This window comes from Hemiscyllium ocellatum, chromosome 25 (genome assembly GCF_020745735.1).
Source record: "Hemiscyllium ocellatum isolate sHemOce1 chromosome 25, sHemOce1.pat.X.cur, whole genome shotgun sequence".
Lineage (NCBI taxonomy): Eukaryota > Metazoa > Chordata > Chondrichthyes > Orectolobiformes > Hemiscylliidae > Hemiscyllium > Hemiscyllium ocellatum.
In genome coordinates this window covers 12,970,374-12,989,886 of record NC_083425.1, presented here as the reverse complement: position 1 = coordinate 12,989,886, position 19,513 = coordinate 12,970,374, and the positions used below count along the sequence as shown (strand labels likewise).

The following is a 19,513-nucleotide window of genomic DNA, read 5'->3' as shown; positions in this document are numbered from 1 at the left end:
TGGTTGAGCGAATGTTGGTGCTTTACAACTGACATGCACCTTGTTGTATTGCTTCCTTTTGGAATTTTATTGGGATTGGGAATGATCTGAGACATGGAGGCAAGGTTCTTTCAGTTAAACTGTATCAAGTAAACAGGGGAACCGTTCACAGAATTTAGTGCAGTACCTTAAATCGACTGAAGTTGTGTATCCTTTTCTCTAAATAAATAAATAACTTTTGGCATAAAACTTTGTAGGACGAGCCAATTGATATTGTTAGCTGTTCATGCATACTACATCTGGATATCACTAAAAAAATGTATTTTGAAGGAATTCAGTTTTGAAGGAACTGTGTAAAGAGTTTATTTTCTGAAGAAAAGTATTTCTCATATATCAGTATAACTTAAATTTGAGGTAAATTGATATCGAGGCTTGTAAGTTGATTAGAACAGTTTCAGTCTGCCGATGAATGATTGCCCAGTTATTTGTTTGGATGCTTTCAGAATTCTAAATTTCTATAAGAAATTGTGATTTTCTTCATCTGGCAATCCCCTTGTTTCATTTTATTGAAGGTGGTCACTGTAGTTGGGCACGACAAGCCTTGCAACACTATAGTCACTCCCGGTTGCTCATCTATGAGGCGATTTAACTGTGAAAGCTATCAAACTTTCTACTGAAAATATGTACACCCACTCACTTTCCCCATATTTCACAAACTTGATTGAGTGTTGTGAGGAAGTAGCTAAGAAAACTGATGAGGGCAGAGTGGTAGACGTTTACTTGGAATTTAGGAATTGACAATGTTCTGTATGTAAGACTGATTAGTAAAGTTACTAGATCACATTGGATTCTGGGAGAGCTTGCCAATTGATTACAAAATTGACTTAATGGCAGGAGACAGAGTGGTGGAGGAGGGTTCCTTTTCAGACTGTGAGCTTGTGACAAACTGTTTTCCACAGGGATCCTTGATGGGTCCAATTTGTGTCATTTATATAAATGGCTAAATACGAAGAGGAGGCATAGTTTGTAAGTTTGCAGATGCCACCAAAATTGGTCGTGTAGTGGACAGTGAAGAAAATTATCTAAGATTGCAAAGAGATCTTGATCAATTGGGTCAATGAGTTGAGGAGTGACAGATGGATTTTAATTTGGATAAATGCGAGGCATTGCATTTTGGTAAAACAAACAATGGTAGGATTTATCCAGTTACTGGTAGGGTCTGGGTAGTGTTGTTGAACAGAGGCATCTAGGGGTTCAGGGACACAATTCTTTGAAGTTTGCGTCACATGTAGATAGAGTCGAGAAGTGTGGCACTGGAAAAACACAGCAAGTCAGGCAGCATCAGCGGAGTAGGAGAGTTGACATTTCAAGCATCAGCCCTTCATTAGGAATGCACTTCTCGCCCACCTCAGATTGCTGACCTGTGTTTTTCCAGCGCAAAACTTCTCAACTCTGACTCTCCAGAATGTGCAGTCCTCATTTTCTTCTTGTCACATGTAGACAGGGTGGTTAAGAAGGCATTTAGCATGCTTGTCTTCATTGCTTGGACCTTTGAATATAGGAGTTGGGACATCATGTTGAGATTGTTCAGGGCATTGGTGAGGCCTCTCCTAGAGTACTGTGCGCCCTGTTAAAGGAAGGATATAATTAAGGCTGAAGGGAGTTCAGAAAAGATATACTAGGATGCAGTTGGGAATGGAGGGTTTGAATTATAACAAGAGGCTGGATAAACTGGGACTTACTTCACTGGAGCGTCGTGGGTTGAGAGGTGACCTTATAGAGGTTTATAAAACCATGAGGCGTACAGATAAGTTGAATGGCAGATGTCTTTCCCTAGTGTGGGGGATTTCAAGATTAAGGGACATATATTTAAGGTGAGAGGAGAGAGATTTTAAAAAAGACATGAGGGACAATTTTTTTCTAATGGTTCTAGAGGAAGTGGTGGATGTTTAAAAGACTTTTGGATAAGTACATGAATAAGAAATGTTTGGAGGGATATGGGCCAAGTGCAGGCAGGAGGGATTACTTTTTTTTGGAATTATGGTCGGTATGGGCTGGTTCAATCAAAGGGTCTGTTTTTATGATTTTTGATGCTCGACTCTTTAAACAGGGAATATTTTGTATAGTAGTCAAATGTAGAAAGCGTGATTGATTCCCCTTCTATCTAAGATAGATAGAAAGACTTGTATTAATATAGCACCTTTCACAATTTCAGGCCATCCCAAAGTGCTTTTGAAGTGTGTGATTGACACAATGTGATGATTTGGAGATGCCGGTGTTGGACTGGGGTGTACAATGTTAAAAATCACACAACACCAGGTTATAGTCCAACAGGTTTAACTGGAAGCACCATCTTTAGGAGCGCTGCTCATTCATCAGGTGGTCCTTCATCACAACCACCTGATGAAGGAGCCGCGCTCCGAAAGCTGGTGCTTTCAGTTAAACCTGTTGGACTATAACCTGGTGTTGTGTGATTTTTAATTTGTCACACTGTGGGAATTGCAACAGCCAGTTTGCACTCAGGTCCGCAAGCACAAGTGTGACAATGACTACACAATGTTTTATTTGATGTTGTTTGAGGGATAATAGCAGCCAAGATACCAGAGAGAACTTGCCTGCTCTTTCAAATAGTACATGTCTAGTCTAATCTAATCTAATCTCTATCTGGAAGGAGAGATGGGGCCTTGGTTTGATGTTTCATTTGAAATATGATGCCTCTGACTGTGTATTCTCTTAACTGGGCATCTGCTGGATTTTTGTGCTCAAGATTTTTGGTGTGGTTCTTAAATCTGCAACCTTTTCACCAGGAAATGAAAAAGCAACTTGTGTGCCATGACTGGCCTAAGTTTTGAATGCAGAGACCAATTGCAGTAACTTTGCTGCATGGCTGGCATTAAATTATTTCTCTCTTGGAAATAAAAGCTCATTTTTTTTTAGTTTATGCCTTGGTACTGTAGTATAAACATCTTTAGTTTTTAAAAGCCATTTTGTTTTAGTCATCTGCTTTTTATAAAAAAAGCAGGTGACTGTAAGTTTAATGTGAGGCAGCAACATGCAAAGTTCAGTTTCTATTCCGTACCAAACTGTTAGGTACAGTGGCTATGGATATTGTATATGCGTGAAAACGTGCACAGAATTATTCAGTACTGGGCTGCATTGCAGATGTGTGAATTTCCTAATTAGATCTCTTGCGAAGTGCTCTGCCACAGGGAGAGAACGAGTTGGACTTGCCAGTTAAAGAGACTTTGTGATATTACATGTTGTTTTCAGCCTTTCCTTGGGATCTAATTTTTCACTTGCTAATGGCAACCATGACCTTAAGATTAATTTAGATAGGATCTTTTGTGCTAAATAACTGCAATTTGCCCATTTATGTGGAATTCCCTGCCTGTGATCAAATATGTGTCTATAGAAAGTACTACAGTCATAAGTGTAATGAGATGAAAAGGTCATGTATCTACACCAACATGTGCTTCGATCAATATTCACTTGAATATTATGCATTGTTGATTATTGGAGAACAAGAATTTGACTGAAGAGGGTTAATAGAGATAAACTTCCTGGATGCTCATAAGTGTACCATGCCAGGAATAACAACCAGTCAATGACATGAAACTTAAAGTTGATAGGAATTTAGAATTTTGCTTAAACTACCAGGGAAGAATCTCTTGAAATAAGTTAGGCAAAGTTGACAGTGGTGAATGTTGTGATGTAGCATAAGAATTTTTATAGTTTTTCTTCTTGTCCTTAACTGTTGCAAATGACTTCTTGCGATGTGGATTGAGTAAAGCTTTTAATCTAAGGATGGAGTAACTTCACATACAGAGCCTGCACACATCCATTATTGCTGCCATTTTCAAACTCAACTGGTTCTGTATCTTCATGTAACAAGATTCTTGTCCACATTGCCATCTTCCATAGGTTTGTCTGTCATAAATCTTAGCGTTTTGGACTTATTATCACATCAAACATGTGATTACTTGTCCCTCAGGATACCTTGGAATACTTAGAGTAAGGTAGTGACTGTGGCAACAGAGATATGAAAGCTGGATTGAAGGAAGCGAACTCTCAATTTTTCAATATTTAGTTCCATCTTTGGAGACAGTAATTCAGACATTTTGTTTTTACTTTTTCAAAACTCTCCGAAAGCCATATTGTCTTGATACTTCGATCCTTTCTATCAAAACCTCTTAAGATGTGAAAAGACAAGTCAAGTTCTTTTGGTCTGCGCAGAAATCTTTCCTGTCTGTGCTTGGTGTATATTCTTTCTTCCATATCTCTCCTCCCTTTCCATAAGTATTTTTGCAACTTCCTTGGCATTAGTGCAAGTACTTTACATTTTAATGAAAGATATTAAAGTTTTAGATACACAACTGATGCATGCATACTTTAAGTGGTATTTATCAGTGCTCTGCAGTATAGCAGGATTTGTGTTTTGTAAGATGTTGAAATGGAACAGTTTCAAAAGCCCACGAAAAGTGGTGTTGGAAATTTAAGTTATCCATATTTCATCATTATAGCATTCCAGATTTACTTCATGACTGGCTTCCGTCCAGCAACCAGATGTAGAAATAGTGCACGTCTGTCAACAGCCAGCACTCCAATACAGCTCCAACTTTAGGGAAATGAATGTTGTGTGGCAGTCTGAATATGATATCTCAATTTATGGGCCATAAAAAAAAGCTTTATTTTTTAGCTTGGCTAAAGCCCATTCATCTTTCAATAACTAGAGATGATCAAACATTTCTTGAGCAATTTTCAAAGTTAAACGATGATCATGCAGTATTTTTAATGGGCCAATCGGTGAAGTGGCCTTGAAGCTGAAAAATCCCTGCTTTCCCTATGTGCCTTTACTGAACAATAGAGACTAGTTAAAGTACACTTTGACTTTCTCAGGAGAATGTTGATAATTGATAGAGATTATGCAGTTGAACAGGAGAAAAGATTTGTGTGAAAACTGAAATAATTGCGGATGCTCGAAATCAGAAACAAAAACAAATTACTGGAGAAGCTCAGCAGGTCTGGCAGCATCTGTTATTGGCGGTTCAGGTCCAGTGACCCTTCCTCAGAGCTAGTGTAAAGTATCAGAGGAATCGCAGAAGTAAGTGGGCAGGGACTGGACAAGGGGAGAAAAACCCAATTCAAGGTAGGATGTTGTGAGTTCTGTGGGACAGGAAAAGGCAGCAACAACGGGTCTGTCTGGGCAGTCTTATTTGTAGATTTTGAGAACTAGGTAGAAGCAAGCTCTGTGGAGTTGGGAGGGGATCAGTTTGGAGGTAATGATCAGGGTGATCACCAGATGAAATGACGTGTGGCCTGATGTTCGATGTTGGGGTCATGGTTCGGGGGAGATAGGAGGAGGTAACTGAGAGCTGGCATTCAGCCTCTTCAGAGTAGAGTTCAATCCACCAGACAAAGTCCACCAATTACAAAGTCAGAATTGGATCTGAGAGCGCAGAGTGCAGTTAGTCCATTGAAGGTTGGGTGGTAAGGAGGAAGGGGTGTCAGTGAAATTGAGGCGACCAATGTCATGTTGACAGTTCTTAATGAATAGGTCAAGTGCAGGTACAAGGATGGAAGGAGTGAGAGTGTTGGAGGCAGGTGAAGGGATATGTGAAATAGGGAGAGGACTCTTGTCCAAGGAAATGTGCATGGATGCAAAGGTGATAAAAGCATTCACTGTCCTGTTGTGCCCTAAATTCAGTCAGGTGGGGATGCAGAGGGATAAAAACTGAGACCTTTGCTGAGTACAGGACATTCACCATTGGAGAGCAGAAGGTTAGGAGGGATAGTGAATACATGGAGGTGGTGGAGTCGGGAGAGGGGTGGAGTCGGGAGAGGGGTGGAGTCGGGAGAGGGGTGGAGTCGGGAGAGGGGTGGAGTCGGGAGAGGGGTGGAGTCGGGAGAGGGGTGGAGTCGGGAGAGGGGTGGAGTCGGGAGAGGGGTGGAGTCGAGAGAGGGGTGGAGTCGGGAGAGGGGTGGAGTCGGGAGAGGGGTGGAGTCGGGAGAGAAGGGGAGGGAGGTTCCGGAGGACCGTGGATATCTGAATTGTTGCATCTTATATGCCTTGTTGCCTGAAAGGAAAAGAAAAAGTTTGTTAGCACGATGAATGAGCTGGTGGCTGAAGTGGAACTGGGGAGCAGTACAGCTCTGAGCAAGTGGATTAGGCTGACCCTGACCACCTTCCTTCTATGAAGTGAGGTTGAATCCACTTCACAGCAAGAGGGGGACTGAGGGACACCTCTCTCTGGGGAACAGATCAGAGCAGTGGGTCACAGTGTTTTATCGGGAGAATTCCTGAGAGAATTCTTGTGGACACCTAAGATTCTCATTCCCCAGACACTATTTGAGAGAAATTCGATGGATGCAGAAATGATATGAAAGCAATGGAGAAGATGCAGACAGGATTTAACAAGAATGTTAATACAATGGACAGGTTTTGTCTGCTGGAGGTTTATCTGGCTGGGACTCTTTTCGAGAAAAGTGCAGACCAAACCTTTTAGAGATTTCTCTATTATGAAAGGGTTCAATACAATAGTTGCAGATGAAATGTTTTGAGTTTTGGGAAATGTTTAGTGATAAATTAACTGAGCCACTGAGGAGAAACCTATGGGCTTGAAGTAGATAATGTGAAACTTACTGCCTTATGGAGTGCTGTGGTAAAGCACATTGATGTATTTAAAGAAAAGCTGGATAAGTATTTGAGAAAAACATAGCAGGATGGTAGGAGAGCCCTGTGGAATGCAAACCCTGGTACAAACCAGTGAAGCTGAATGAGCTGTCTACAATCATATGTCCATATATGACTAATTTTAATTTGAACTGAAGTTACTGTTTAAGTATCAAAAGCTATCTCACTGTATTGCTATAAGTAGTATTATGTGAATCTGTTTTCTTGAACATTAAATATCAAACATGGTGTCTTTAGACAGCTTGGATAAGAAAAAAAAATTACATAGATGATCCATAAAAGATGACACCGTTTTTACTGTTGTAAGAATGGAAATAGCTAACATCACTTTCTAGCACTGCTTACCAACAGCCATGGACATGTATTGTTACTGCAAAGCTGATGGACAGGTGTTTAGTGGTAGTTGTCGAACTCAGTAATGTTGAGGGCTACTATTGCAAAATACAAACTTGTTAGTGCGAGAGGGTAAAGAGAAAGGTTGTTAATGTGCAGGTTGCTATTTACTTTGAGAGAGTTGGAAGAGAATTTGGATGATGCATTGCTTCTTTGCTTAACCCTTGCAAGGACCTTCTGAAGAAATGATGTAGAATCATTTTTTGACAAGTTGCTTGCTTGAGCTATGTGTAATTTAATTGGATAAAACATCCATTTGAAGTAAAAAAACAAATCAGGATACTTCAATTGCTGAAAGAAAAATGGTGCATGAATCAAAGATTGAAAAGCGTGATCAAATACATGGCTGAAGTTTTGAGGATTGTCTTTAGGCAAAATAGGGAAGTGGGTACATCATGCTTTTGGCCGCTTTTAGTTTTTTTTGCTATATATGGTTTTTGTTTTTGTAATAAATTTGGCAGAAATTTTAAGTGCTCTGATTATATGCAAAAAGTTACAAAATTTTTCAACATTTCAAGATATAATGGTTTCTAGTGTCTTTTTGATGCATTGTCGTTGCATTTTAGTTAGACAGCTGAAAATGTGTTGCTGGAAAAGTGCAGCAGGTCAGGCAGCATCCAAGGAGCAGGAGAATCGACGTTTCAGGCATGAGCCCTTCTTCAGGAATCCTTGGATGCTGCCTGACCTGTTGCGCTTTTCCAGCAACACATTTTCAGCTCTGATCTCCTGCATCTGCAGTCCTCACTTTCTCCTTTTAGTTAGACAGGCCATGAAAGCAAGAATGGAAACCTTTCTATTAAAAGCTTACAAGTGTGAATTCACAGAGATGTTGCCTCTAATGCAACCCTACATTGTGCTTCTATATATGAATGCAAGTGCCTGGGACTTAAATTCAATTAAAAATGATAATGTGATCTAGGTTAGGGATTGGGTGCATACCAATAGGTTAATGAAAATACAAAAAATTAATAGCATGATAATTGTTTAGAAATTTAAATCCATACAGATGACCATACTAGGATCTGACAACCATCAGTTGGGGAAGCAATGTCTTGGAATAAAAGGCAACAAATTTGATGTCAACATGTACGTGTATGAGACTCCAGAAACTTGGGGTAATAATCACCTGAAGATGCAATGGTGAAAGCCAGGAGCCTGCATCATCAGGCGTTGGCAACTAGTAGCAAAATGTAATCTGTTTCTTTCTTGCTAATGTAACTGTGTACTCGTTTGAAGAGTAACTCGTAACTCCTTTAAGTTAATGCCTGTAACTTACATTTTTATAGGTATTCTTGATTTGTCATAGAGTCATAGTAATGTACCGCATAGAAAATGACCCTTCGGTCCAACCTGTCCATGCTGACCAGATATCCCAACCCAATCTAATCCCACCTGCCAGCACCCGGCCCATATCCCTCCAAACTCTTCCTATTCATATACCCATCCAAATGCCTCTTAAATGTTGCAATTGTACCAGCCTCCTCCACTTCCTCTGGCAGCTCATTCCATACACACATACCACCCTCTGCATGAAAAAGTTGCCCCTTAGGTCTCATTTGTGTAACATATTCCCTTTTTTAAATGTCCAGACACGTGCGTATTCATGAATTTGAATGCAATGTCAAATTAAAGAAATTATGTGCTGGAACTCTGTCTTGGTCCAGCTTCAATAACTATTGTGTGGCTCAGGGATCCCTCTTTGGCAAAGAAGTCTTGGCAGAGGAACATGGTACTCTGAGAAGATGCAAGATTTACTTTCCCCTACTCCAAAAAACTGCCTTCTTGATTAGCTAAGCTTTCCAACAGGTAGTGCATCATTCAGTAACCAGTTCATTTTACAGAAGATGGTCCTGACATGTAGTACACAAAACAATTTCTCTGGCTATTTGGTCAAGATTATTTTCAAGATTCTTCAATCATATGTGAAAACTGGTTTTCTTTTGAATTCTGAGCAAGTTAATCTAGCAGAATTTTATTGCTGGAGCAGCTGTTTGTGTCAATGAAAATGAATTCTAATGAATATTTAGCAAAATCTATCAATTCACAAAATCTATTGTCTTTTTAAAATGACAAACTGCTGTTAGTTCAAATTTACTAACTGAATTTAGATCCATGGTGTTTAAAGAGCTGTTGTGCCATTTTAATGCAATGACTTAATTTGAATGTTTAGGAAATTGGAATTTTTGAGCAGAACAACAACTCTGAATTATCAAGGCAGTTGTTTAATGAATACCAAGTCAACAATAGAACATAGAAAAATACAGCACAGTACAGGCCCTTCAGCCCTCGATGTTGCGCCGATCCAAGCCCACCTGACCTACGCTAGCCCACTTTCCTCCATATGCCTATCCAATGCCCGTTTAAATGCCCATAAAGAGGGAGAGTCCATCACTGTTACTGGCAGTGCATTCCATGAACTCACGGCAATACAATTTACTTTTTCCTCCTGAATGTTACATCAATCTGACTTGTATCAACTGAACTATATGAAAAGGCATATAATATTTTGTGTGGACTTATCTTGCATGGTTTCCACTGTTGCTATTGCCTGTGAATTAGAATCACAGAACTATACATAAAAATGGAAGGTTTTTAAATTGTGGCTCCACATTTTTATATCTGAGATACACCAATCTTTAAAAGTTTTATTATTAGAAACTTCAGAAGCAAGATCATTGGCTGCACTGTTGAGTAGCTTAGGACGTTCTGTTTAAAATGGTGCCAAGGGTAACAAAACAAAATCAGGTGACATCTGGGATGGCCACCTTTGCTTTTAACTTGAGATGAGAAATTTAGACACTTTATCCTGGAAGGTGGTGCCACTGGAGATGTGATGGTGATATTCAGAATGGCAGATTTCGATGAGGTAAATTGAGAAATGAAACAATCTCTTGTGGATGGAAGATGTACATTTAAAATCAGCAAAAGAATGAGTGTGATTAGGAGAAACTTTTCTTTGCAGATGGATTCTGGAGTGCATACTGCATCATCAAAAACAGTGCTGGACCAGTTAAGGAGGGAAAACATAGCAGCAGAATATAATTGTATCGCATCTTGTCAAATGATTTAAAAGATGCTACCTTAAAAGATGCTAGAGTGACTTTTTAGATTAGATTAGATTACTTAGAGTAGAACAGGCCCTTCGGCCCAACGAGTCCACACCGACCCGCCGAAGCGTAACCCACCCAGACCCATTCCCTTACATTTACCCCTTCACCTAACACCACGGGCAATTTAGCATGGCCAATTCGCCTAACCTGCATGTTTTTTTGGATTGTGGGAAGAAATCGGAGTACCCAGAGGAAACCCACGCAGACACGGGGAGAATGTGCAAACTCCACGCAGGAATTGAACCCGGGTCTCTGGCGCTGTGAGGCAGCAGTGCTAACCACTGTGCCACCGTGCCACCCACATACTACTGAAAAGTTTTGTTTTTAGAGTTCTGGGAAATGTTCAATGAAACATGATGTGTGATTTCCAGTCAATGTTTTATATCTTATCCCAAGGTGGCACTTTACAGGAAATCTCAGCTTCCTGCCCTGTCCAGAATTCTTGGAGCTCCACTTGGCAACCGGAATCCCATAGGGTAGTTTTTGCTTGGTCCTTAGCGTGTTGATGTGTTGCCTTCCCAACAGTTCCCAACAGTAACATGGTGTCCATTGGAGTTCTCTAGAAACCAGAATTGGAGAAATGTTGTGCTGGAGGAAATTAGAGATGGGGAAGGTGAGGCTATGATGTGATTTGGAAAGAAGGATGAAAAGTTTCTAATTGTAGAATTGTTTAACCTGGAATTGGTGTAGGTTACCAAGCACAGGAGTGATGGATAAATTGGTGTCAGTACGAGTCGAAATGTGGCAGCCAGTTGAATGACCTCAAATTTATGTAGAATAAGGGAGGCTAGCCAAGAATCTTTTGGAATAGTTAGGCCTATAGTTTAGGGTTTTAAAAAAGGCATAGCTGCTCCTGAAACACTCATCTATGTTGAATTAGTTTGTCTTAGTGATGGTATGGTTAAGTGATTAGATGCTCGATGTGGGATCAAAGAAGATATAAAATTACCTGCAGTTTGGTTTGATTTTAGACAGTAGTGAGGGACAGGCTTGGTTTCAGTATCTGGAGAATAAAGTTTGTGATAGACCTCAAGATAGATCTAAAGTTTGTGATAGACCTCAAGCTTTGGTTTGATCAGTATTTAATTGGAATAAATTTCTGCTCATTCAGTATAGAATAGTTGCCAAGCATACTGATAATTTAGAGGCAATAGTTGGTGTTCATTAGAGTTGGGGGTTGTCAATGAACACGGAGAAGGTGATAAAGGTGAATAGTTTAACTGGCAATGGGCCAAAATGTTTAGCTTTTTGAGAGCTGGCGTTACTTTGTGGTGAAATATCACCAGCAATGTTGTAATGTCCATTAATTTTATGTATGGTACTGATGGTTTGATGTTAACCTTAAATAAAAAAAGCATGAGCAATCTAATAATAGTTAACAGGCTGTTGGAGCTTATTAAATATTGAAATTCAACTCAATAATATGGAGAGGTAGTAAATTTGATTGGGGAGAATGTGCTGAAGGATCAATTTATCTTGAAAGTATTGATGTGTTTCATTAAACCTCTATCCAAGTACAGCTGATATGAGGTATTAACGAGTGTAATATATATCAGACAAATATTTGTGAAATCATTCTAAATGGTTAAATTATTAGAACTACTCTGACTGCAATAAACTCCTTTTAGATGGAACTTTGGCAGTGGTATTTCAGTCCATAGCGTTATGAAATATTTGGACATGTTTTGCTCAATCCTCAATTCCATGTTACAACATTAAGCATGGAAGATATTGGAGATGAAATAGGCTTAGTCACTTGTAGACCAATACCCAAGGCTTTACTTGTAGGCATGACGCATTTTAAGTGTTGATGCTTCTGACTGGAGAAAACAAGGGATGAGCACCAATGTGAGGTACAGAAGAAGGCAAAAGAGAAAATGCTAACAGTTGGAAGCCCCCGTGAGTGAGCAAAAAGAGGAGACCGTACCAAGTATCAATGGTGGATAGATACAAGCTGGAAAGGAAGTCGAGTAACTAGAGCAGGCCTTGAGATGAGAGAGTGAATAGCTTGATCAGTGTGGAGGGAAAGATCATCTTGCATTCAGATTCATGGCAACCAAGGCCAGGTAGAGTCAAAGATCATCTGAAAGTGGCAGGGGAAGATGGAACAATATTATTAAAACTTCACAAAGGAAAAGGATTGTAGACTGCCCAACCCTCAGTAAAAATAAGTTTATTTATGCCATAGTGACATCCATAGGGAACAGTGTCTGAGACTTTGCACTGCTAAATTTCAAACAGCTGAACTAAATGTCAGTGAAAGAATAGTCTTCACATGATTAAGCTGCTCTGTGGCACAATGAGTGCCAAGTCAGTTGGTGTTTGTGAAAAATGCCACGGCATTGATTCATCAGGGAGTAAAGGAATATAGACTCGATGCCAAATCTAGTAGAAGATGAAACTGATTCTTCCAGAGGTTCTGAAAGAACATTGAATGCTCTTTTCTGCTTAGCTATCATTAAAGTGAATCCTTAAAATTATAAACTTGACTAAGAAGTTAATCCAAATGTTAAATTCAGATGTTAATGGGACCACTTTTCAAAAAAGGTATGCAATAAAAATCCTCATTGATGTTTTTGGCATTTTGGTTCACGAGGTGAATACACATATATCATTAGCGTAGAAGTCAGAAGACGGTCAGAATCCTTTTCTCTGAGGTAAAATGTCTAAAACTAGGAGGCATGCATTTAAGCTGAGAGGGTGCAAGCTCAAAAATGAGAGGCAAGTTTTTTACAGCAGTAGGAATGTGGAATGCATTGCCTGGGGTGGTGGTGAAGGTGGATACGACAGGGGACATTTAGATAAACACTGAATAAGCAAGAAATGGAGGGATATGCACCAAGGGCAGGCAGAAGGGATTATTTTAGTTAGTTTTAGTGTCACGTGCGGCACAACATTGTGCGCTGTAAGGCCCGTTGCTGTGCTTTACAGTTCTATGTTCTAACTGATACAAATATCAAAAATACGAAGTTGAAGCAGCATAAAATGGCAGTGAAAATAAAAACAGATTTAGTATTCAAAATGGAAACTGGAATGGGAAAAGCGTATTTCTGATGTCCTCTGGTGGAGTCGTCACTCACAGTGCTTTGTTACTATCTCTAAATGTTAAGCTTTCAGTACCTGACCTGTTAAGTGGTAGGATGTGAAACTTTGTTGGCTTTGTCAGCTGGATTGTCTTTAAGCATAGGCTTGCATAATATTTCCTTCTAGAACACAGGAATGGTGCCTTTTTAAAATAAAGTTCAGCCAGGCTGAGTTAAGATGTAAAGGGTGGAGAATGAACAAGACTGGGAATTCCCAAGCTAGGTATTAGGAAACACTCAGTCAATACTTAAAGGCTGCACTTAAAGAATTTAAAGCAGAGTGAAGTTCCTCAATGGAAATGTATTAATTTGCAGGTTTAAATATACAGCATTTGTGAAGACATGGCATTACTTTTATCTTTTCCTCTTTAATATATTTGAATTCTGAGTTGCTTCAGAGACCATGGCAGATGTGTGCTTTGTTCTTCCCATATACTTTTGCAGCTACAATGCATTTCTTGATGGCATTGGCTACATTTCTGCCACTTATATTATAAGTGACATTTAAAATATGTAATGGTGTTATTTGAGAACTACTATCATTTGATATTCCACTGTGAATGGATTTACTTAGTAGCAACCCTGTGGCACCTGGAAGAAAGAGCCAAAGTCTTTGTGGAGGCTTGGTTAAATAGTGTGTGTTAAATTGCTTGAAACACTGTTGAAACCATTGGAGTGTTTTAAGTAAGATTAACTGTTTTTTTTAGTTTAGTATACTGCAAAAAGAAAGACATGCTGTTCACATTTTGGGATGAGTGGTTTCTTAATGATTCCAGTTGATTTATGTTTGCACAAACAGAAAACAGAATGTTTTGTTCTGAAGTGTGTTTGTAATTCTTCATGGCTTGTGGCTTCCTGTGTGGATTTGAGAACAAATGTGTTGACCTCCTTGGTCTTCTTTCTCTTGGTGCAAGTCTGGATCAATACATAAGGCTTTGTAGATTGCAGGCAGGCTGAGAGACTGAAGTTCTGTTAAAAACTGCAAAACAGAAAGTGAGGAGGTTTTGATCACTATCATCTCTAGATTCTGATGTATGTGTTTCCAACATTTTGTGGTTAAGATTTGAAACATTTTAAAATTTTTATTGAGATTTTGGAACGAACTGATTTGAGTGCCATGCTTGGAACTTGACTATGGAGCATATTTGGTTGTTGGATTTGTTATTGTTTAGGGGGGGTTCTGCCTCTGCTTTTTGTGATACTTAAACATCTGGCCCAGTGTATCGTTTTAAGTAATGTTGGCCAATTTCAAGTAGAGTAGCAGCAAAGTCTCTGCATATGCTTTCAATTTCCTTTGGTGTGAAGTTTTAAAAAAAAGTCCTGTTCCTGATAGCCTGACATCCACTTCTCAATTTGAAGCATGCAGGAATGAGTAAGGCTATTCATCATTCCTCCTAACATTGCACAAAAAGAAAATTCAAAAGCTGCTGACTCCTGTGATCAGGGCTGCTTCATGAAAAATGACCACTGGTGACAGTGGTACCAGTGAACTCCAGGCATCTCTCAAATTATAGTGCAGCATTAGTTGTCATCTTCCAGAGAATAGTGATGTAGAGAATTTAATCTCTATCTTTTTATGTACCAGACCAAATCCCCTCAAAATATATTAAGATAATCTAGGCCCTAACTTTTTCTTATTTAAAAGGTAAGTGTATGGTACTGTGTTTGAGATACAATTGGTTTGGTCAAATGACCAGATTTGAAGCAAAACCGACTATTCATCCACGCTAGTTAAAATACAACAAAAGAATAAAGAAAAGAATTGGCTTAGCAGTAACTATTGGAAAACTCAACAGAATAATCGATTAGTTAGCTACTAAGCAGTAATGGTTCCAATATAGTAACATTCCAAAAACGTACCCTTGGCAAAAGGCAAACTCAGAAACAGATTATCTCTCATGAAACTTCAGCTCAGGAGGAAAAATGTAAAGAGAACTCTGAAAGTGTATCAGGGAGAACTGTACTGTAGCAGCAGACTCAGCAACAACCGTTATTAGTGAAAACCAAAGAAACTAAAAACCCTGGTTCTGAGAGCTTGACCACACCCATTTAGGCTTCTTCTATTGTTCAAACTTAAAAACAAACCCCCCAAGGTGCCTCAAACTGTTCACACTAGTGGTTCTGTGGAGACTACTTGGCACCAATCTCTTAAAACCATTGCATCATCACACTTCCCTCTCCTAATTATGCCCTTTGGAAGAGATTACATTGCCCTTGGCCGTGAATATTAGGATGGTATTAGGAGGGAGGCATAGAGTGCTGTCCCTTAAATTAGGGCCACTGCTTATTTGTAGCTATGTAAAATAACCAAGTTTGTAGATGAGACAAAGTTCACAAATGCAGTTAGGAGAAAGTGTGGACTGCAGATACTGCAGAGTCAGAGTCGCAAAGCGTGATGCTGAAAAAAAATCACAACAGGTCAAGCAGAATCTGAGGAGCAAGAAAATGGCCATTTCAGACATAAGCTCAATGAAGGGCCTTCTACCATTATGACCACTTGATGCCAAATACACAGTCGGGAACCTGATTATGTTCCAATATTTTATCATTACTTTTAAAGAGCAAAAGCTGAGATAAACATTGGCTGTTCTGTTTGTGATCTACAACTGTTTTCTGTGATGGATTCCAAGTAAGAATGCAGGAAAATGTGGCAGGTATTCTGAATAGAAGTACTGATGCAATTGATGACCATTTGCAATCTATGTGGTCTATCTCACCATAGCAGGAATACCTGTACCACACTGCAGCTGTTAATAGTCTTGACAAATGCTTTTATGCATATTTTAGCCGTCATTTGTTGAGTTGGTATATGTTGATAATGAGCAAAAAAAAAGAGAAAATAAAATCCCAAAATAACAATTCCTCATTGGCATAGGTACTGAGTCACTGAAAGGCAGGGTGTGGGGATAAATCAACTAGTGGGTGGGTTCGCAGAAATAATTATAACCATCCTGAACCAGTTGAAAGTAAGAGACAGCATGGGCCATATACCTATGGGCATTAGCTAAAGTAATTATTAATATCAGCATTGTCAGCTTTATTTACTGAGTAGTGCAACTGCAATGGTAATCATCATTAGCTATGCTTATTTTAAGAATTCCTTATTCGCTTTATCATTAGCAACCTCTCTGATTCTCTCTCCTTTGAAATGCTCCTTTATGCTTACCGCTTTGATCAAGCTATTGGTCTACTGTCCTAACATCCTCCTTTGTGACTTGATGTCACATTGTGTTTGATAATGCTCTTGCGAAGCACCTTGGAATGTATTACTATGTTAAAGCTTTCAAATGCCAACTGTTGTTGAGCTGTCCATTTGTTAAATATATGTGTGCGTGCATAATTTCAAGCCAAATCTCTCTTGTAGTTATTTTAATTAACCTGTTTGAACATATTGTGACGTGTGGGGCACCTTCTGGCCAAGAGGGAAGGACTTTTATCACTGTGCCACAAGAGCCCTTATTATTTTTTTGTGCATCTATTTAAAAGAGATATTGAATAGATTGGGATTGTGTATTTGTAAATTTGTTCCATTATGTGTCTCACTGGTGTAACTGCACACTGCCAGAACCCCACAGATATGAATATACAGTTTGTGTTTTCAGTTTTATTTCAGGCTTATCCCATATAAAGGCCACTAGCATAATATTTGCCATCTAATTCATTACAATTTAAAAGAGCGCATTGAAAATAAAAGCTCATGAGTGCGTGATAATTATACTTTGTTAGTTTGCATTCATTGATCAGTCCTGTTTATGGAATAATTTGGAATATTTTGTTTTTTAGATGAAAACTGTCAGTGTTGCCTTAGTTCTATGCCTGAACGTTGGTGTGGACCCCCCAGATGTGGTGAAAACTACTCCCTGTGCTCGTTTAGAGTGTTGGATAGGTGAGTAACCCCTCAAATTTGAGCGATAATATATTCATTTATGACTTGGTTCATATTCTCATTCATATTTCTGAATATTTATTGTTTTTGGCCAATAACACTCAGAACATAAAGTTTTAATTTTATCTTCACCCTTTTAATCCAAGAGGTAGGAAAGCAATCTGTGCTGCTGTTGAGAGTTGTGCAACATGTTATTTCATGACATGCATCTCCCAGGTGGTAAAATCTCCTTCCTAATTGACTATCTTCAACTTGGAAACATATCATTTGGGGAATCAGTGCTTTATCTAACCACTTGCTGTGAGTTTGATGGTGTACCAAAGCACTGAATCACAAACCATTACATGTTTGAAATTGTCAGTTTTTGGAAATAACCAGATGGACTGCAGTTATTTTTCTTGTTTCACGACCTGTTATGTTTAAGAACATACACTTCTGTTTTTGCTCAAAATTTGAGTGCATTCATTAATTGCTCTGGACAATTTATCTATCTTTTTAATCATTTGTTGTTTGCTGAATTCGTGGTTATTTTTACACAGAAATTGTGCTTTGGTTGATGTTTCCAAATAGATATGATTTAAAGAGTTTGAGCAGTTCCTCAATCCACGGGCCAAGTTTATTAATTTAGCCATGTCAATGAGGGGGGAAAATAAACAACCCAAATTGCTTTCGTAAATCATGCTTGTGTAACCTCTAGATTTTGCTTCCAGGAGGGAAGGGGGAACAGAAAAGGTGAGAAAATATAAGGACTTCATATTTGGTTCAATGAATAAATAATTAAATTCTTTGGGAAGACAAAATGGAGTAACAATTAGTTTTAGTTCAATTTAGATTTAACTGTTAATACATCAAATCTGTTAGAACTGGTTGAAGCTGGTGAAAATGCAAATCATCAATTAACCCAAGAGTCCACCTTCTGTTGCACTGTTATATATGTATGGTGTGCTTGTAACTGCAAATCCTGATTCTGTTCAACTCTTAAGTATAAGCACAATAGATACTTGAGTAGTGGAGGCGGGATAGAAATACCTAGAATCATAGAATCCCAACAGTGCAGCAGCAGGCTATTCGGCCCATTGAGTCCACACCAGCCCTCGGAAGAACTTCCCACCCTCACTCATCCCCTACCCTATCCCTGTAACCCTGCATTTCTATGGCTAACCTCCCTTGCCTGCATGTCCCTGGGCACTATGTACAATTTAGTATGGTCAATCCATCTAACATGCACATCTTTGGACTGTGCGAGGAAACCCAAGCAGGCAGACAGACAATGTGTGGAATTGGCACAAATTGAGCTAGGATCCCAGGTGCTGTGAAGCAGCATGCTAACCACTGAGCCACTCTGTCATTGGGTGTTTTCTTAACAAAATGTTACCTTTCTGTCAGTATTTTCCCAGTTTTGAAGACGTTGATTTTTTTTTCCTGGAGGTTGGTATTTTGCTCAAGTGTACCTACTTGAGTTGGGATTATAAGTATAGGCAGATGATTTAACTGGTCTGCTTGATCATCTTCCTTGATCCCCACATACTCACTTCTGCCCGTAGTCCCTGAATACTGATGAGGGAAGGAATCTTGATCATTAGAAAAATGTAGTTACTTTCCTCCTCAATGCAAGGCACTGCAACTAATTATTAGTCCAACCAGCCCAAGTAAGATTGATTAATTCAGTCAAAACCAGTGGCTGAATCTGGGACATTGCTGTTTCTTAAATAACATGTCTCCTCAATGCAGCATTGTCTCCGTCTTGCCATTAGAGTTAGATGGTCTGACTCGCTTTTTTAAAATAAAGCCTGCTCCTATATTGTATAGTTGGTTCTTCAGTTTGAGCAACAATTCTGAACATTGGTATACATATGGAAAAATTGCAATTCACAGAAAAAATCAGTCTTGTGCAAAGTGTAGCTAATTTTAAAGTCGAAGGGTTTGCTTTGTTTGAAGCAATGTATTGTTTGGCACAAAATTCCAATTATGCAGTGTAGGATTTTGGTTCAGGTTCTTGGTGTTCTATGTAATATTTGTTATAGATATTTATCACAAAACTATAAAGGCTACCCACTGTATCAGCAAAACTTTTGCAACTATCTTAACTTGGTTGAGACCAAGAGTGGATTTGGCCCCTCAGCAGGGAGTTTGGAATAGAATCACTTTGGGTTGAGGCACACTTTGGCTCATGGAGTGTTATAAGGTCCAAATTAACCTTAGAAACTCAGCTAAAGAAAGTGGAGTCACAGGTAGACAGGGCAGTCAAGGTGGCTTTTGGCACACTAGCCTCCATCAGTCAGGACATTGAGTATGGAAGTTGGGAAGTTATGTTGCAATTGTGCAGGACGTTGGTGAGTCCACACTTAGAGTATTGTGTTCCGTTTTGGTC

At 39.1% G+C, this 19,513-nt stretch overlaps 1 protein-coding gene across 1 annotated transcript in view; it reads left to right on the top strand.

The window, feature by feature from the left end:
- rptor (regulatory associated protein of MTOR, complex 1) overlaps positions 1-19,513 on the top strand; it is a 383,050-nt gene that overhangs the window by 16,783 nt on the left and 346,754 nt on the right. The window contains exon 2 of the mRNA XM_060844826.1: positions 17,040-17,142. Within this exon, the coding sequence (XP_060700809.1) occupies positions 17,040-17,142 (103 nt within the window). The remainder of the gene's footprint in view (positions 1-17,039; positions 17,143-19,513) is intronic.